This window comes from Nothoprocta perdicaria, unplaced genomic scaffold (assembly GCF_003342845.1).
Source record: "Nothoprocta perdicaria isolate Ctin4 unplaced genomic scaffold, notPer1 scaffold_7, whole genome shotgun sequence".
Lineage (NCBI taxonomy): Eukaryota > Metazoa > Chordata > Aves > Tinamiformes > Tinamidae > Nothoprocta > Nothoprocta perdicaria.
In genome coordinates this window covers 1218264-1239082 of record NW_020455976.1, presented here as the reverse complement: position 1 = coordinate 1239082, position 20819 = coordinate 1218264, and the positions used below count along the sequence as shown (strand labels likewise).

At 47.2% G+C, this 20819-nt stretch overlaps 1 protein-coding gene across 2 annotated transcripts in view; it reads right to left on the bottom strand.

The window, feature by feature from the left end:
• Window positions 1-820: 820 nt before the first annotated feature.
• The window catches only part of ARMH3 (armadillo-like helical domain containing 3), a 111682-nt gene continuing 91683 nt past the window's right edge, over window positions 821-20819 (bottom strand). Inside the window, exons 24-25 of one of the 2 annotated variants that reach the window (XM_026050633.1) lie at window positions 5206-5322; window positions 821-927 (exon numbers count right to left, since the gene is read on the bottom strand). In XM_026050633.1, coding sequence (XP_025906418.1) covers window positions 835-927; window positions 5206-5322 — 210 coding nt within the window. In that variant the 3' untranslated portion in view covers window positions 821-834. Of the gene's footprint in view, window positions 928-5205; window positions 5323-14763; window positions 14916-20819 lie in introns of those variants that run through there. The other variant, XM_026050634.1, reaches the window with a different exon arrangement.

Below are 20819 nucleotides of genomic sequence, written 5' to 3'. Positions count from 1 at the left end.
AGTAGGAGGAAGGATTTGGCCTCTCCCCTGCCCTAAGAAAAGGGAACAGCTTAAAAAAAAAATCCCAACAACCTTAGAAATAGCAGAGATGAGATGAGCTACTGGAAACAACAGCGACCCAAACCAAAGATGGTTTCAGTTACCCAAGTGCTCTGTTTGATGACCCATGTCCTTGCATATCATTTCAGAGAATCCTAAAAGCCATCTATTTTGCAGAGAAAATTTGTCCCCGGTAATGTGAGGACTGACACCAGCGTTCAACAGTAATCAGTCCTGCTCCTTAAGAAACCCATTTTATACCCCAAAACCATTCCCAAGGATACTGAAACCTGTTGCAGGATGGCAGTGGACTTGACCTACAAAATTTGGACAAAAGGTTGATCCAGACTGATTTTAAAAAATGGCCTTTACCAGGGGGCAGAGAGCAGGCGAGCAATCCCAACCCAGAATTGCCTCACACAACTGGACTGGTTTTATTGTTCTGGATGTGAGCTTTCCTCAGCTCTGCTACAGAGGTTTTCAGTGCATCTTCCCTGAGGCTGCAGAGGGAATCCCCCATTGCTACTCGCCAGGAAGAGCTGCCCACCCCAATGGCACCTTGCAAAATTGCTCCCTCCTCCTCCTCCTCCACACGGCAATCCCCTCTCCTTAGCCACGCTTCTCTTGGAACACACTCCCTTGGGATCAAACACACAGCAGCAAGGCTTTCCCCCCCAGAAGAAAGGCAGTCCCTTTATGCGGGCGGAGGGCAAGGCGCGCCCGGCCGCGGGTGTGCAGCGTCCCCGGCGGCYYGGCCCGGCCCGGGCAGCCCTGCGCGGAGGCCGTGCCCCGGCTTCACGAGATGGTGGAGAATTCCTTCAGCAGGAGCTCCTGGCTCAGCGTGTTGAAAGCGAGGTTCTTCCTCACGTTAATGCTGATGGACCGAACCTGCCAAAGAGAAAACGACACGTTGCAGCCAAGACTCTTCTCTGTGCTCCCGGCGCACGCAGCAACTTTGATGCCACCAGCCTTTCTGTTTGGCACGGAGCTGTTTTGCCTGCAGCCGATTCTCACTGAGCTCCAGCTTAGCAAGACACCCCCAAGGATTAGCTGCTTGCTGGAGTAACAGGAGTGCCCGCAGTGATGGCCTATCCAAGAGAACCAATCCCCAGGGAGGATCAGAGGGTTCTCTGCCTCCATGCATGAGCTAGCCTGACTTGAGGAACCTCCTGTATGCAAAGATACGGGAGGCAGCACTTGCAGGCTGTGACRGGTAGAGCACTTTCTGCCAGTGCCCCTTGGCGTGCTCGCTGCTGTCTGGCTGGACGCAGGGCACAGTCGCTGCCCTGCTCCCAAGCCTGGCACACCCGGTGCAGCTCCCCTGCAGAGCCAGGCCCTTGGGCCGAGCACAGGAGCCACGCGACCGCGCTGCAAACAGCAGCTCCGGGCCCAGCTGGTGGCCAACGCGCACTGCTGCTCGMCAGGTTTGGAGCCAGACTGGGCCCAGGGCCTTACGCTGCGTGGTCAGCTATTTCCAAGGAAGTTTCCCTACCCCTTTAATGCTGTGCACGCTACGGGTGCCTGTGCTGTGTGCAGGCAGGAGCTTCCCTTCCCCGTGCGCCGAGCACGCAGGGCCCAGCCTGGGCTCGCTCTCAGCTGCACTCGGCAACGGGAAAACAAAGTCAAACAGCATCTGTGTCAGCGACTGCGCGGCGGTGACAGAGAGCAAAACTGACACAAGCTCATCCAAACAACGGGATTACAGTTCCCAGAGACTCGCAGCCTGTGATAATAAGGATGTTGCTGACCTGGTTAGTGCTTCGTGCCTTTTAAAAGCATTGCGGGATGAATTAAATAGAAGCGGAATGAGGACTAGAACAGTTAGGGCTGGCAGAGCAAKTTGGCAGCGTTCATACAGTTGAGGGTCCCACTTGTCGTCCTGGTGAAGAGGAGAAGGGGGAGGACAGAAAGCTCCCAAAGGGCAGAACAGGTAAAGGACATGGAGAAGCAAATCAAAACGTGGACGGTTAAAGGGAAAGCTGTGCAATGAGCCCCAGCGAGCCTCACTGCTAACTCAGACCTAACAACCCAGTCAAGCTGGACTCCTGCTGATAAGATTTGGGCCCAGTCCTACCGATGGTTCCCAGCTGGTGATCAAGCCCACTCTGACAAGGGGAGAACACAAGGCTAAAGAGGCATGGAGAGTCCTGTGTCCTCGGAAGCACGACTGCCTGCAGAAAAGGGACTGATGCCACAAGCAGGGTGTGAGTTTGTACCCACTGACCAGCAGCACTGCCATGGTCCCAACGGCAGGAGGAGAAACCAAAATTGAGGTCCTGGCCTCAGGACCTGCCGCCAGGGCCAAGGCAACAGTAGCAGGTGATATCTAATTCATATTCCCACTGGAGGTCTCCAGGAAGGATGAGGTGCCAACCCCTACAAGTCCAGGAGGGGAGGCTGGAGGAGCACATCAAGAGAGCAGCGGGCCCCACAGACCCTGTAGCTGCCCAAGAAATTCAGCTGGATTAGTCTGCAAAAAGRAGGGTTAGGAGGAACACAGCAAACATCCTCCTGTATGTATCATTTCCATAAATCTCTTCCTAGTGTTACCCCTGCTCTGAACTAACAAGCTCAAAAGATCAGAAATGCCCAAATTAGAGTTAAATCGGTTTATCTTCAGCACTAAGGCTCAGCATAGGGAGCTGGGGGCTCATCTCTTTTATGGAGCTGGAAGAGGAGACAGTGACATAGGAGGGTGTCAGCCCATAACAAGGAGAAACTTCAGATGCCTCCTGCATCCTGACCGAGCGGCTCCATAGACGTGGTTGCACCCTAGGCATCCTCCTAACTCACCGTGCGGGATCTCAGGTCTGGCTGCCAGCGTGGGAGCTACCAGGGCTCTTGGGAGTCACTTATGTAAGGGGCCAAAACCAGCCTTAAAAAGGAAGCTTACAGCTTTAACATGGACTTTGCAAGAAAAGGGAAGCAGAGCATGCTGAGGCCAAAAGACTCTAAGATTTTTTTTTCTCCCTATTAGCAACTCAGACCACATTTAACCTGCAGATTTTGAAGAAATGGGAAATTCATGAAATGCTGACATCACCTGCAGGGCGAACCACGAGCAAATGAGAGGAAGAATGAATTGGGGCATTAGCTATGCGAGGAAAACATGATTTAATACTGGGCATCATTACAGCTGGACTTCTGCAGCATTATAATGGCACTCCTATTTTGGAGTAAGTCACATCAATTAAACGGTTTCCAATCAACAAGCCACTCTTAAGGAACATGCACAATCAGAGGAGGGTTCACACTGACTACTAAATCTAATTAAAACTCAAATTAGCGTAATTTCCTCTACAGAAATCAATCCCTAATCAGACTATTTTGAGACCGTTGAAATCTATCCAATGGTAAAGCAGGGGACACTTTGGAGAGATAGTGAATCTTTCCATGCATCCCTTCAGCTGCAATGAGAGGCTCGGGAAGCCCACATCCACACCAGTCCCTCTAGGAAAAGTAGCACAGACCTGAAATGACATACTCGAGGTTTTAAAGAAAAATTGTTAGGAAACTTCCAAAGTTCCTTTCTTTATTCCCCTCAAAGGCAGCACAACGGGCTAGAAAACCCAATTGATAAAACTCTCTACACATCACCTTCAACCACAATGTGGCTGCAGTATTGCAAGGCTTTGAAAACCTCTTTGAAAAGGCAATGGGAGAAGAAAGGAGATTTTTCTCTGGGATTTGCAAGAAAGAGCAGCACAGAGGCAAAGCAAGAGAAGAAACGCAGTGCATTAGCAAGGCATGTCAACGGAGTGAGAACAAGATTTCTGCACACAAAGGAGCCAAGAGAATGGCTTGGGGAAGTTTCAGCTCACCCACTTAATGGGAGCATGGAGAGATGAAAAGAAGGCTAAAAAGGAAAATGGCTCCTGCATGTCATTCCCCACTGAGCAGAATTTGCTTTAATACAGTCTCACAGATAGAGAGAGGCATAAGTAAACCAGACAGAAACTGGAGGGAGTATTTGCAAACAGCTCCTGCTCAGGAGGTCTGATGGCACGAGCACGAGTTTGGAGATCACACTGGGAACCTGCAGGTCTCCCCCAGCCCTGCTCCTCTAGCAGGGCACGTGAAAACTGCAGCAAATTCACACTGTCCCCTCGGAAAAATCCTGCAACTCTCACCAGTAAAACACAGGGCACTGGGYAGGGGGTGTTATCCAACACCAGACCAGCAAAAAAGACTGAAGTAAAGATATAGAGGCCTGGAAAAAAGCAATCAAGGAAATGTAAACTACAGTACATGGGAAATTTTAACAGCAGTCCTTGATGAGCTGTTAGAACAATTAATAAAGCCATCAGTTCCTGTGCACCTAGAGAAAAAACAGCGTGGAGGACAGGGGACCGAGCTGGGTTTGCTGAAGACAAATCATATTGTTATCACATTGATTTCTTTGTGGAGGGAATAGTTTAATGGAATGCAGAGGATTTTCTGTAGCTATGAGTAAAGAACATTTAATAGGGTCCCAATTCTCAGGGCATCTAGAGAAATGTGGATTAAACAGATTCACAACTGGGTCAATCGGCACATTTAGGCAGTAATTATTCAAGCTTTCATATGCTCTTGAGGAGAAGGTCCCCGGGCACCTGGACTGGTAATTTTCAGAAGGGAGTGGAGGCATTGACTGGATTATGCTAAGCAGATACTTAAACGATATAAAATTGGGAAGGATCGCAGGGACTGCAAAACACAGGAGACGAGAAGAAAAATTTAGCTCAAGTGTTTTGTAGCTCAAAGGTTCTTAGGATTGAGAATGTCATTTTAATCAACTGTACTGATCAGCCTGTGTTTTTACCATGCAGAAAGCAAGACATCTGCATGGTCAAGAGGCTGCGGCAAGAGAAGCTGACAGGGGAGCAGGAGTCCTTGGGCCAGTACAGAAACATGAATGTGCCTTTTTTTTCCTAGTGTACAGTAATACCCTAGGGTACAGTAACAGGAGAACCCCAAGTCACATGGTGGCTATAGCCAAAGCTCTTTCAGCATTTTCCATATATGACATCAAACAGCAAACCAGAGAAATTGGAAGAGGCGCAGAACAGCCATCTCCACAGACACCTCCGTGAAGGTGGCTGCTCAGCAGCCCAAATGCCACCGTGCAGGCTCCAAGCAAAAGCTTTGGAAAGGGGGTGATATTCCTGGAGAAGCAGGGCAGCTCACCAGCTCTTTGAAGAAGGCAGCCTCTTTATGCTGTTCTGAGTAGCGCTCGTACTGGTCCAGCCCATCCTGCAGCTTCAGAGTCAGCGTGTCATAGTTGGATCGCACCACTTCCAAAACCTGCCAAATACAACCAAATATAGTGGAGGAGTCAGTATCCACAGATGTCTCGGCACAGGAGGAGCAAGGCTGAGATAAATCACAGCTCTGGCACCTGTTTTTCAACATAATGGCTTTAATGGCCAATATTTGGAACATGAGTAACAACAYGGAGGTGGGCACTAGAAATCTTCCTAATGCCAGTAAGGAGCAGCGCTCAAATTTACTGTGTTTCTCCATTCATAGGAATAGAATATCAGCCTATAAACATGACAGCTTCTTTCCAAATACTATCATGTCACTAGAAAAAGCAGACAGGATCTTATTAAGGAGCTAATTACCATGTTTACACACAAATGTAGCAGAGCAGGTACTACACAAACACAGGCCTGTCTGACCCCTTGGTCCCACGGTGCTAGTTTTGCCAGCTCCCCTCCCTCCTGGCTTGCTGTTCACCATTCACAACCTGCTGAACCGCCAGCTTCTGCAGCTGCTGTGGTCAGCCTCCAGGTACAGCACTGCACTTCTCTACCAAGGCAAATAAGCTTTGATAGACACTAAGATCTATTTTGTTATGAATTTTGGTATTAGAAACAGGTGGGACATCACATCCAGGTGCTGAGTAGGTACTGTTATTACATTACCTGCCTTCACTGCAACTGAAGCGTTCCAGCTTACACAACTATCACCCTGCTCCCAAGCCAGGGCTGTGCTTATAAATTTGTAGTTACACTTCTCCAGCCTCTGGAACAATTCGTTTTCCTAACCAGGGAACACCAAGGGTGTTAGCTGGTTTTTAGCTTCAAAGCACTGCATGGACAAATTTGTTCCTCAAAGCATTTGTGAGATGGCAAGTAACAATGATGTTCCTATCAGGAACCACATAGCTCAGCACTCCTGGGCAAAGCGTATGCTCAAAACAATTCTCTTACACACAAGAGCTTCTTTTCTTAGGCTGTTACCACTTGATCTCAAACAGGAGCGCCGACAGAATATCAACATATGAGGCTCTGCATTAAAGAAGCCCCTGCTCATGAAAAGCCTCRGCCAGGAGGAGGGCATGGGCAGCAAGGTGCAAAGGAAGGCAGCCCTGCCCCAAGGCTTTCAACTCCGGTGAGGTCCTGAGAAAGGCATTTCAAAGGGCTGGAGACAACAAACAAGGACCAGGACAACAAGGGATTGCCTCTGCTTCTCTTCTTGTTCTCTTCATAATGTAAATGCTACCCTCAAATGCCCTTTTAGCCATTTGGTAGCTCCTGCCCCTTACTTGATTGAACTGCACTCCCGTCTTTCTCCATGACTTGCTCAGGATCCCTTCAAAAGTTTTTTTGTTTTTTCCCTGGCTTTCTGCCCTCCCCTCAAACTCTGGACATCGCAGTGAGACACACACAGCCGCTCACATGAACACTTAAAAATGGAGTAGGACCTGAGGTCCTGTTAAAAGAAAGACCACAAGGTTTAGTAAGAGCATCATCCAAAGAGGACTAAGGGGCCCCAAAGTGAGAGTCACAGAGCCCTTTGCAGCTCAGCTGCGCATTGCAGAGGCAAGACAGGGGGGAAGAACTGGTATTTTATAAGGTTTTTCAAGAAAAGTCTGTCAGAACCCTGCTGCTGCAAGAGCACGCAGCCTCCTCTCCAGACAGACTGATTTCCTAATTCTGTTTGTCAGCTCTGCTGGTAGGGAGCAAGAGTCCTGCAATAACAGCATCTACAAATTCGGTCATGTCCTCTTGTTCTYAGGAGGAGAGGTTGCGAAGAACATCAGAGCCAAGAGCAATGATGAATGAAACAGGCCTGGAATAGGAATAATTTACTCTTGCAGGCAACTATCCAGCAGGGATAGAGAATAATAGCATAAGGCCCCTTCTTCTGGGCAGTGAAGCACCCAGCAGCTTGCAGCAGTCACAGGGTATTCTCTTGCCGTTGGGAGGAATGCACAGTGATCCAGATCAACAGCATGCAGGGGAGAAACGGCGTTTGAAAGGTGAGGAGCAGATCTGGCCTCTCTTGCAGTAACCCAGGGGGCAGAGGCATTGCCCCAAGGCCAGCGCCAGCCCGCAGGAGCCCTCCCTCGTGCCCTTCTTGCACGCGGCGTGTCCCCATGCCCGCGCAGAGCGGACACCAGCTGCACACGATCCCCATGAGGAAGCAGGGCTGCCCTGCCCGCTCTGGGCGCTCGGCGGGCACTCTGAGCAGGGCAAGCAGTGGCGAATGGAGGGCAGCAGCAAGTGCTGCAAGCAGCACCCACTCCATCAACTCTTCCCTGCCCCTTTTAAGGGAGAGGGAAAGGGCACAGCCTGATGCTCCAGCAGGACAACAGCGAAGGAGCAAAAGGCCCAGCTTCTATAATAACTATACTGGGTTACAACTCCTTATCACAGCCCCTGTAAAGAGCTTAGGCCTTTATCTATGTATTTTCGTTGACTGGCACCCTCTATCTCCTCCTATTATGAAATAACTTTAAAAGAAAGAGCAAGTTAAAAATAAACATCTTCTCCTCACTGCCAGATAATTTCCCTTTCTTGCTGCTGATGAGGAAAAGCGCTATGTGGGATCGGAGACAAACCCACTCACAGATCGCTTCACTTCGTACCCCGTAATGGATGGGAACTGTTACTGAGATTAGGACCTGCCATTCCTGAGATGGTTTCAGCTGCACTTTAAAACGCAGCTGCTCCACAGAGAGAAGTGAAGAGCAGCAGAAGGTATGAAGAGCAACTAGTACGATGATTTGAAAGGCATGATCTTTCTACACAAGTCACAAAATCTCACAGCCTCTGTGTAATACAAGATTTCATGTTAGCATCCATCATTCCCTCTCCCTTTTCTTACTCTACACTACCTGGACTTTTGTTAAGGAAACAACTGCAAGAACAGCATCCTCTCGCCTTTAACATATGAGATCTTTATCTGCATCTTTCTGACAGTTACAAAAGACTTGGAAGAATTTAGTCTTGAGACTGAAGCATTTCTCTTTTAAAGTCTCTTGTCTGACCTGCTTTTCAGAGAAGTCTCTAAGGAAAACTAGAAAACATTGATTCCAAAATGGTGAAGTCTGAATAGCTTAAAARGAAAGGGACTTTTAGTTGGACTCTTCCATGATCATTTTTAAGTTGTTCAATTTTTAAACTCTTACAACCAGCTGGGAAAACAACACTTCTAATGTCAGGCAAGTGTGGAGGAAAATGGATTGTAGATGACTTCCAAGGAGCATCTCAGCAAGCAACAGGGATGATAAGATRTGACATTCCTCAGATTGCAAGGGTAAATACACAGGGCAAACTTCTAAAAAAATGTTTTACTGGGTCTTTACAAAGGAAGAAGACTAAGTGAAAAGAAGGCACAAACTAAATCYCTTTCCGTGAGTTACCTTAAGAGGATCAGAGTCTCCTCTGATCAAGACAACAGAAGTGAGGAACTCACTTGGATTGCTTTGCAATCCAAGCAAAGCAAAGGCTGCTGAATTCCCTTCCCTGCAGCTATCTGTACCAGTCCTAGACACTGCAATCTCTCATTTACTTCAGTRCAACATCCTTGAAGGCCATGGAGCTGCATTGCTGTAATTTAAAAAGAATTTGCCATTGAATTAACCCACTGCTCATTCACCAACTGCTTTACGGAAGTTCCAGAGAAATGTTAGCAATTCTGCACAGGGCACGTGTGCTCTAAACCCAGCCTTGGAGGGACTGCTCCGAACACGAGCACTTTGCAGCTCTCGGGAGGATTCCAGCTTCCTCCTGCAGCTGCAGATACCCAGGCCCATTACTCCCCCTCCAATGCAGACAACTTGGGAACAGACATACTGTCCTTGGGTAATATAGCAGGGGGTGGCATCCAACAGAGCAGCCAACACAGGGCTCACTCATCAGTAGAATCCCACTCATCTCATGCTGCTACACACACAGGAACAAGTTTATTGATTGTACAGAGCTTTTGGATCCCTAATTTTGCTGTATCCTGCAAACCCCAATCTCGATTTTCCCACCTCAGCTGGATGGATGACCTTTGAAAAGTCAGCATATCTTGGCCGTGAGCCTTGGGATCAATTTGTCTTGCCCTGATTTTTATTTTCCACATTGAACCCAGTCCATGCTTTGCCATCACCTATCCAGTCTTTTCCTCACTGTGCCACAACTGTTCCCTCTGACTAATTCTCAACAGGAGCAGACTTATTGTACAGAGGACAGAAGAGACTGGACCTTCTGGAATAGTTTGCGCTGGGAAAATTATGGGATCATCTGCATAGCATTTGATTCCCACCTTTAACAGCAAAGCCAAAAAGGGAAACAAACTCCAGTAATTCATGTCACAGACCTAGTAGCAAAACAGAGAGGCTCTCAAATCCTAAATCCCCTGCAGGTTTTGGGAAGACATGCATGGATAATTAGACAGCAAGAAGAAGAAAGCAAAGCTCTGCACTGTCTTTCTAAACAGTGCAGGAAAGGACAGGAATGCAGGCAGCCAGCAAGGTCAGTATATCTCACTAGTGCTCCTCCCTACCCAAAAGATGGTCCTTAGTTATGGTGGCATCAAAGCAGCTGGAACAGAACCTATTCTGTGATCTTGCACTAAGCAGAAAGGAAAAAGAGAAATCCCCACCATTCTGAAGTGTCCGTATCAAGCCCAAGCACAGAGTCTTGCAGATTACAAGGATGGGACACGGGGAGGCTCTCCAGACCAGGTCCTCCATCCTGAAGGACAGTGGTAGGTCTCTGGGGACTAGCTGACCAGGAGAGCTGACCAGAACATCAGAGCTCAATCCTGATCAGCAGCATCTAGCAGAGCGGGTCATGGGCTGGATCACCAAGGCAGAGGGTGCAGCCCCTGCCACCAGGGAACCTTTGCCAACAGCATAAATGTCACCCTTGGTGTCTGACCTGAGAGGCTGGTAATGAGGACCGCTCACTGTGGGGCTGCAGGGACACAGCACAGGAGTGGGGACTTGGGGGACAAAAAATGGATTTCCTGCTCTAAGAAGGTGGTAAAGGTCCTGTCACAGTCTGTGTATCACACAGGGGATCAAGGCAGTCCCATTTCTGAACCCTGGGTGAAGGCCAAAATACCACGAGCAAGCACAGCAGCTTTGTCCTCTCAGCTCAGCAAAAGGAGGCTGGAGAAAAAAAAAGGCATTTGGGTTTTCCTACTCTGRGAAGTCTGATGTGCACCTTACACTTGGGTCCTCAAAATAGCTTAATCCAAGATTAGTACAAATCTTCCCATTTCCCCCTCATCAATTAGTGCAACYCTTCCCATTCCTCCTCCATCAATTTGCACAAGTTACTCATAATCCCAGAGTGTTGTTTCTAGGGAACTCAACTGAATGGCAACATTTCTAATTGTAATGAAGAGGCTGCTGCCACCTTTACTACAAAGAGGCTGTTGCCTCTCTGTAATAAAGTGACAGATAATTGACAAATTTTACAACAATGTCTTCTAATTAATATAGAAAGTATTTTTTTTTCTTTTTTTTCAAATGGCACCACATGTCTCACAGAGCAACCTAAAAACTGCTGATGCCGGCTGCAGTCTCTACTGGAATTAATCCTCAGAAGTGCCRAAGACAAAGCGCATAACTAAATAATTAGAAGCTAAATAAAAACAAACACACACTCAGCTGCCACATTTCCCAGTAGTCTCTGCCCAGGCGCCTGCTGCACTTGCCTCTGAAGCCCATTAGCCATGCCAGGCTCCTTCTCCCTTTCATCTTTCCCTGTCTGCAGGAGCTGAGTTCAGGAAGAGGTGCCACGGAGGCTGTCAGTGCTACACAGGGAGGGCAGCAGCTCCCATGTGCAGCACTTCCAGGAAAGGAGCCATCCTGAGCCAAGCGGCAGCCTGGAGCTTTTGTCTGACTCAACATCTTTGCCACTGCCCTGGAGCTAGAGCTGATCAAAGTAAGGGTCTTAATTCCACTGAATGCTAAGAGGAAGAGGAGGGTGTTGTCACTGGGGATCCTAATAATCCAGATTTGCAKATACAGTTCACACACATCTACAGATCCGGAGAGCACACCGAGTGATGCACACAGTGGGAAAGACAAAAACCTGCGCGAGATGCAAGTGCAATGGCCCCCGCCACGCGCAGGTCACRCCGCAGGTTGTCCCTCCTGCTCCAGGGGCCCAGATCTGCTGCCCTCGCGCAGCAGCTGTGTGTGAACATGCGAGCGAAGGACCTGTGCCTCGTCCTGCTGCTGGCGGGAGCGCGAGGCTGCTCAGGCTAAGCCTGTCACAAAGTCCCCACCAGTCACAAGGACATCCTGCGCTTYGGAGCCAGGGAGCAGAGCGTCTTTGCCCTCCTGCTTCTGCCTCTTCTCCCTGGCAGTGACTCCCGGCAGCTCCGTCACGCACAGTGCCCTGCTCTCCATGGGCACGGGGGAACATTCCCTCTCCACATCCCGCACGCTTCCCGAGGGCTGCTTTGACTTATTTGCAYCCAAGCACGATTGAAATCTTGTCCTTGCTACTTTTCTACATAAGGCAAAATGTTCTGATGCAAGATAAAGCATTCTTATTCTTATTATTTCTAGTTCTGGGCTCCCCAGAGGAGGGATGTGGAGCTACCAGAGAGAGACGAGTGCAGGGCTATGAAGATGATGAGGGGCCTGGAACATCTGCCCTGTGAGCAAAGGCTGAGAGAGCTGGGCCTGTTCAGCCTGGAGAAGAGAAAGTTGAGAGAGGACCTGAAAAGTGTACATAAATACCTCAAGGGAGGGAGTGAGGAGAACAGGGTGGCCTCTTTTCAGTGGTGGCCACCAACAAGACTAGAGGAAATGGCCACAGACTGAAGCACCAAAAGTTCCACAGGAAGCTAAGGAAAAATTGCATAWCAGTGAGAGTGACAGAGCCCTGGAACAGGCTGCCCCGAGAGGCTGTGGAGTCTCCTTCTCTGGAGATCTTCAAAATTCACTTGGACACAGCCTGTGCCATGTGCTCTAGGTGACCCTGTGTGTGCAGGGGGGTTGCACTAGATATCTAAAGGTCCCTTCCAAACTTAATGATTCTACGATTCTATGATTATTATTTTTTTACATCAAGGAGGGACATTTCACATCTGTTTTTCCTGGTTTCAGCATACAGCCATTCTGCTGGGCTCAGATGATTTACAGCAGCTCAGATGTTTGTTCACTGATTTCATGGAGAGCTATGATCTTTAAAGGAACAAGCCTACAAAGCTGACCGTTTCTATCCATGGGGATGGAGGGTTTGTTCCTCTGTCCACAGGTACCTCCTCTAAGGATAAATAAATTACAAGCTCGCTCAGAAAATGACAGTCATTCCATGAACTCTGCTAGCAGAAATGGAATCCTATTCTGGGACAGTAGTTCTCTTCCAGAAGCGTTTTCAAGTTGAGACCTATTTAGAAGCATGTGGTGTTCAACTCCATYGAGGAGAAAAGACTCACTGACCCAATCAACCAGGAAATCACTCAGTTTTTAGAAATATCCCTATAATGCCAGACTTAATCTGTGGAGAAACAGTAGCAGGGATTATGTGGAGTAGCAGGAATTTCTTCCCCTCCTGCAGAAACCAGAAGGAAGTATTTCCACAATACCAYTAGCTGTTCCCTATGGCAGCTAAACGATGTGCAGAGATGAAGGTATTAAACGATACAAAACCAACTCTCGCTGTCTGAGAACAAAAACAAGAAAGACTTATGCAACAGTCACACAGCCAACCCTGAATTCAAAGGAACTGCTGCACGTTAGGATTTTTCAGGACATGCTAAATAGGTGGCCCTGACCTCCCCAGGGAAGGCAGAGACAGATCACACCTAATGAGACAAACTCCACTGCAGAAGCTGCATCAGGAGAGGAAGCAAACAGCTTCCTAACTGCAGCTGGGCACAGCTGTGCACACACACCCAGCTGTCTGGATCCACGAGGATCACCTATTCTCCAGTGTGAGAAAGGAAAAAGAAGCTACATTGAAGACTATGAAACATGTTTGCTACAAATGCAAAGCTTCTGAGATATTAAGAAAAACCTTTAAGTGCAGTGGTACTGAAGCGCGTGGCCCTGGGCTCAGTCTGTTCCCAGGTGGAAAGAACTGGCTCACAGCAAATCCGTTGGGAATGCTTTTGGGGCCGCCGATGCTGCTGGAGGCAGACGGATGGATTGCCAGCCTGTCGGGGGCTTCGCATGGCCTGTTGGCAGCGATTCCGCAATTATCCGCATCACTGCAGCTACCCAAAGCCAAAGCTGCCTCCAAGGAGAAGCTGTAAATGCACACTGAAGTCCCCATTTCCAGCTCTTACGGGACAGATCGAGGCAAGATTCAACAGTTACTTTAGAAGCAGAAAGGCTGCAACGGGAGGCAAAGGCCAGTAGTGACTAAGGCATACGGGTTAACGGTCACACAGACCTGCTATATGCACAGCTCACTGGGGACGTTCCTTAAGAAGGTGTGAAGATATTAACGTGTTTGTCAAGCCTTGACATCCCTACCCAGCCTACAGAGTGCTAGGAGCACGACACCCTCTGACCGCCCCCGCACACCTCCCTGCAAGGGCTGTGCCACAGGCGGCCAGCACGGGCACTGCTGCCAACCCTGGGAATCTACAGCAGTGCTCATGCTTCTCACACACATCTCCAAAAAATCTGCTCAGTCCTGGCACTGCAAGGACTTGAACCAGGCCTCAGCTTTCTTCTTCAGTCATTCTTGCTCCTGATGTAAACGTGCACACCACGTGAGTAAGGAAAGATAGTGCTACATCCGGCCTGGTGCTAGGACATGACTTGCCGTTTAGTCAGCACTAGGCCTGGGGACTGTATGCTTAGGGCTAGGCTTAAGAGAGAGGGAAAGCCCACAGCCCCATGCGGAGTGCAGCTAAAAAGGACATGTCTAAGGGTACAAATTGAAACACAGGCAGTTCCATCTCCATGTGAGGAAGAATTTCTTCATTGTGAGGGTGACAGAGTCCTGGAAGAAGCTGCCCAGAAAGGTTGTGGAGTCTCCTCTGAAGATCTTCAAAACTCACACGGATGCCACCCTGTGCCATGGGCTCCAGGTGTCCTAGAGGGGTTGGACTAGATGATCTCGAGAGGTCCCTTTCAACCTCAACCTTTCTGTGATTCTCTGACTCTGTGTGCAGAGCTAAGCAGGAGCTAAGTGACAGCTGTATGAGGGCTACAAAAGCAGCAATGGCAAAGGAGCCCACTCCAGCCAGGGTGCCAAGTGGYGCGCTGACAACACACTGCCTTTTAATTTCACACAAATTGCTCTCTCCAGTAACTGCCTCCACTCTATCAGACAGCTTAGTCAACAATTCAGCCACCAGAAACTCCCACATGGCTTTTATGGATATTTTTACTGTAGTGTGATTTCAGCAGGCCGCATTTAGCCGCCCTCGCCAGCTCCCATGCACATTACGCAGACGTGCTTGGCTCTGCCTTTTGGGGCAGGCCTGCCACACCACTGCTCACACCTGACCCCATGTGAGAGGAGCTCAAGGAGAAACTGCACTCACCTGGCATTGCTTTCCCTCCAGACCTGTCTGCTCTTCTCAGTTTCAACGATGGTGAGTGGTCCCACGCTAATCTGCACRGAGCACTTGGTACAAACAGCCCATCTCTCTCTTGGGGACTCTGGACTCTCTTTCCCAAAGTGCAGGGAAAGGCCCTTAAAAAGACATATAGGAAGCAATTCTGTGCCATTCAAGGGAAGAAGATGGATTCAGTCAATGTTCTGCTGGCAGAACAAACATTTAAGTACTGCACAACATTGGCACTTCCAAAAGCCACTCACGGAATAAAAGTCAAAGATCCTGAAACAAATTAGCTTAAAAATTATCATGCAATAAAATAAACATCTTCCTAAAGCAGACTTTTAGACCTGCGTGGAGAGATGTGCCAGAGGCTGAGTGAGGTTTGCTAGGCTCGCTTGTCGTTAGCAGCTTTTTGAGGTAGGCAGGCAGCAGCCAGGATAATGGCAGGAGCATAAAACCCCAAGATAGAGAGATTTGCTATTTTGGAGATACAGCCCGTTTTGGAGCTGTGAACCCTTATCTCCAGCTGGTGGCATTTATGAAAACATTTCTCACTGTTAGGTATGTAAGAGCACTTGCAATTCTGCCAAGGCTAGAAACGCACTGCAGAGAGCTATGGACTGGACCGTTAATTTTTTTATTTTCCCCATCGTGCTTATAATTAACTTAAGTGCTAAAATGTGATGGGCTGTTCCAAGAGAAGCTTTTATCTACCAGCTGCACTTCACCACYGCAGTAAATCAACTGCTGCCACCAAATCACCAGATAAGAGGAAGAGCATCTTTCTGCTCACAGTGCACATTACCTGCTCTGCCCAGGTGGCCAGCCCATGTTTAGTAGATGGATGCTGTCGTTTGGGGGCATTCTTTGGTGCAATGCTCTTTATTTAGAGGAGATCATTTCTTCTTGAACATCGAGAAAAACCACCAGCTGTAGCTTCCTTAGCACCAGTTAACTGATCAAAGTCAGATGAACAACCTTGGTGCCCAGAATAAGAGAGTTTTAAGTACAGGTTATGAGCTGCTGTTCCTACTGAACTGAACAGCCAGGACAAGCAAAGCTGCTACAGAAACCAAAGATGATCTTATCCTTAAAACACAAACAAAACCATAGCTGAAAACTCTGTAAGAAATGTCAGAAATAAAATCTTTATAGGGACAGCAACAAGAAAGCGTCATGAGAGATTCTGAAATCTGAACATAAAACTTCTAGCCTAGATTGCCTTAGCTGGTGATAAGAGCATATCTGGTGTAAACCTGAAGGAAGCAGTAAGGGGAGCAAACTTATTCCTAGAGAAGAAATTCAAATTTGCCTAGAAGACTGTTGGCTGAGGAATAAGACTGTCTAGAAAACGATTAAGACAGGACATGTCATAAACCTTCTTTTCTGTCCAGCTTTAGAGACAAAAGCAATTGGACTGTTTCAGCTTAAAGGAGACCTAAGTCTACTTGTGCCCAGGGGAATAATAATTGGGAGGCTGATACGAAGTATCAGCAGTTATAGGAGGAATGTGGAACTGCCTCAACTGGTCTGATTCATGTTAACCAGCAGAGGATCTATGAGACCTCGTGCTTCTCACACAGCCAACAAGGACTTCTGCAGGATATACTGATTACATCCATCTTGGAAAAACTTGCTCTGCCTTGTAGGTAGAGGAGCAAAAGGAGAGCACAGATACTTCAAAAACTAAGAGCTCGCCATGCATATCTTTTGCTCCTCCATATAGCAATTAGCTGGACAAATCCAGTGCTAGGGATGGACAGACACGTTTAGGAGAAAGAAACACATTAACCTAGCTCATGAAAGGTTTTTTAATGCTCTTCTTAAAGTTGCTTTGTAAAACACAGACAACTTCAAACTAAAGGAAGCAGCAAAACTAAATGGTAGCACTAAAAAAACTGGCCACAAAATAAGAGGGTGCTACATATTTAAAGCAACTCAAATAATGTGAGATATACTAGAGGAAAACCCTGCCAGAGGTGTTGAGGGATGCTAGGCACTTGGAGGGGCAAAGCTAGGAAGGTACAAAATTGAGTCCCATGGCTTCTATTACAATTTAGTTAATTAAATCCTGACAACGGAAGTCTAGCTATTAATTGCACAAGGGAAGTGGCGCGTTGCAAATGAATGAGATGCAATAATTCTGGGGTGAACAGATGCAGTGAAAAGGCCAAGAAACAGGAAATCCAGAACTCACCTACATAACTGACCACAGATGAAAAAAAGAAGCTCAAGTCTGTTCTAATCCGTCATATTGATGATCTGTACTATTTCATGAGTCTTTTCTGAAAAAAAGGCCCAGAATCTGATATACATCATTCAGAACATGGGCCATCAGGCTTACAGTGGCAACACAGCATTTCTGCTTTATTTTCCCGACCTTTTTCTAATAATTGCTAATTCTCTATTTGCCTTTTTGACCATTAGTGAGYCTTGAATCAACATTTTCAGACAACTATCACAGTGATTCCAAGAACCCCTTCCAGTATGGCCACATTTAGCAGATTTGCCTACAGCTTAATACTCAGAGCCATATAAATTAAATCTGCAAAAATCTCCTCTAAAGATATGACTGAAAAGAAATAAAAGAACTGTAGGTAATTGGCTTGCTAGAAATAGGATATTTTGCCTGCAGGGACAAAAAATCATAGTAAGCTGCATGCAGGGGTAGCTAGCTATCAAGGAAAGATGGGCAGTGCTTGGAAGTTTCCTTGAGACTCAACTTGTGTAGGAGCTTTAGATCTTAAGGCTTTTGCAATCCCAAGTTGGAACAGAGAGCTATAAGCTACTGGATGATCCTTATAACTGGAAAATCTTGCAGTAAAAAGGGAACTTCAGCTGCAAAACATGATCAAGAAGCTCTTAGGATGGTCTTCCAAAATTGGTTTCAATCAATTGGTTTCGAGTCAGTTCAAGTGCAGGCAACCCAAACTGCAATACAAAGTCTACAGCGTCTTCAAAGGCAGTTAGTTCAGACCCAAGGCAATCTCATGTGCAGCTCAGAGGCCCTTTCAYGTGGCACACAAGTACTCAGGTGCAGTATGGACGTCAGGAACACCTCAAAAGGCAGAGGTGAACAGACAGCGTGACTGTCCCCTAGAAACTGGGAATGCAGCTAAGTTAGTTTTTGGAATTAGTTACTTTTATGACAAAGTATGCAATTCTTACTAAGACAGGGTCGAGTCTGTCCTACCAAGCAGCTCAGCAGAAGACCCAGGCACTGGTTGGAATCCTGTTCTCACCCATATGGAGCAGCTTGTGCCATACAGAGAGGCTACTCTCCAGGGTAGTCATTAGCAAAGGGAGACCTGATGAGATACCTAACCTGGTGACCAAAATGGAGACAAGCAGGAYTGTCAGCCAGCAGGCACTCAGCAGAGCAAGCCTAAGAGGGGAACAGAGACTTTGGCATAGACTGCACAAGGAAAACAGGTCAGAGGTCTCTGAAAAATGAGAAGGTCTGCTGCTTGTTGTCGCTCTTCTAGGGGAAAAAATATCAGTGTTCATTCTTTGAAATAAACACAAAGACACCAGAATTGCTGACTTTAGCTACTTTGAGTCATTTCTCCTCATAATCAACAGAAACAATCAGGGCCCCTGATAATAGCTAGGTCTCTGAGAAGGAATGGGGTGGCATCTTGATCCAAAGGCATTTGAGGCACATAAAAAGAAGCTATGTGCCTAGGAACTTAATGCTTTTCCATGCAACATTTGTTTTGCTTATATTTTTAAATAATCAGACCTACTACCTCTTCAGCACTAGCTTTCCCCCCACTCTGACACTCAAGGCAATAACCTCCTAACACCACAGAGGACAAATCCCTTCAGAAAGTCCATTGGGAAGAGACTGAAAAGACGTATCTCTGTGACAGTGACCCTGTTATCTCCACAAACACTCAGCCACTGGAGTGGCAGAAAGGACAAGCCACAAAGGGGAGGTTGATTCCTGATGGCCAGATAAGAGCATTGCCTTGGCAGCATGCCTGCCATTGATACTCGTGGAGGAGGTGACTCGTGCTGGCATCGCACCCATTCTCTCCAAAGGACGAGGAGAACAAAACTTGTGCTGCTTTTCCAAAGCTCTGGGATCCTCAAGTTGAATTAATCATAGGACATGGTACAGCAAGGTGGAGAACTGCTTGTCCGTGCTGCCTGCCCTCCAAATCAGACGGTGGGCACCTTTCCTGACAGCTCTGAGCCTGCAGGCTACAGAGACAGGAGAGAYTGGTAAGGTGCTGCTGAAGACGGAGGCAACGATGCTGCCACTCTTAGGGCCAAGGAGCTGTTCATGAGGGCTTCCAAGGAGCTGTTCACAAGGGCTTCCCATTTCCCTCTCAATTTCTCTTCTGTTACATGGCTGCATAAGTACCTGCTGAATCTGTAATGGAGATATCTCCACGCTAATTTCTGCGGTGCTTGGAGGACATCATTGTTCAATAGGCTAAAATTCCCTGTGTGAGGATTTAGTGCTCCCAAATGCCTGGAGGACATCAAACGTTTGCAAAGCTATTAGCTCTGATAGTTTTTTGAATAAGGCTCAGGGAAGCCACTCGCTCAGTATTTCTCATAAGGAAAAGGTAGCTCTGACCTGGCAGAATAAAAATTGCTTCGGAGGAGGAGGAGGAAGAAAGCTCACACAGCCCACGGTCTCTGCAAAGCAGGGAAATGAGATTTGATTTAYGCCGTGATTCTGAGGTGTGTTCAATTTCAGCCCGAATTTCCACTGCATAAATTCAGCTTGGCTGAGCAATGTCCCCATTAGAGACTGTCCAAAGCAATAGAAGGTGATGCACACAATGATCTTTGAAGCTGCAGGTTCAAAGCCTCCGTGAGGTATTTTTAGCATATTTTTGCATACGCAGCCCACAAACCTGTGTCTTCCAAGAAGTCAGGGGAAGACAATATAAAAAAGCAATTAGATACAGTGCATACACAGCTCCTTATTGCTGCCAATTAATCATTTTATTTATTTTGCTCACTAGTTAATTTCCTCTTATTACACAGCAGAGAGAACAACTCTGAGTCTCTCTTCTCTGCTTCAAAGGGATTAGACRACAAGCAGAAGTCAATCACTAAATGGACTTAGGGGCTTCAGTTCAGAGATTAATAACTCAGCAGTTTTTTCTCCAGATTTTAAAACCACTAATTTGCACTGTGTCAACYGGTAGTTTTATTTGCACAACTATTTTTCTTTTAATAGCAACCTTAAATGCTGCTTTGCCCAAAATGCTGATGCATTGCTCTCTTGATACTATTCCTATATCTGAATTATTGTCTACATTAAAAGGGTATTTCATGCTTGCTTAGCAAACTTCTTAAACTGCACCTTATACTGATAGGCACAAGTTTAAGTCCTACTTGACTTTTCCAATGTACTGTGTATGAGTCGAGTGGCCCATTGAGGAATTCAGTATCACTAGGAGGCCACCTGGGCACAAACTGCAAACCCTTTATTCTGCATCTCTACCTCAGTCTCACCAGTAAGATGGACTCAACCACAGCAGTCTATTCTTACCCTGTGTTAGCAAAATATATTTTGGTGCARAGTAGATGACAGAAGATGAAGGGTGGTGCATCTAAAAAAAAATAGAAAAAAAAGAGGGAAACTTCCTGATTCTTCTCTGCATTTAACAAACTCCCAACCCTATAATTCTGAGAGCCAGTCACACCAGGGAGTTTGAGCAAAAGGTTCAAGCGCTGTAATTTAGCTCTAGCACTTCCCCCATCTTRGGATTTATGAATAAAAATGAAAATCAAAATTATAGGTTGAAAATTTTCGTGTTGGCACATTAAGGTTTTGTTGAAAATCTACAGCGGCCTGAGCCGGTCTGACTCAGGAAAGGCTCCATTCCCTCCATATGCCCGTTTAAGGCCTGACTTGTGCCTGTGCCTAGAGCTTTTGTTTGGTGCAGTTTTATAAGTGGTAATAAGTAGGGCTGTTCACTTGGTTTACTGCTTCTAGACGACAACTGCCAGCYACAATCAGCTCCGGGAGAACAGGAGGGCAGGACTGGCAGCAGCCACAGGATACATCATAG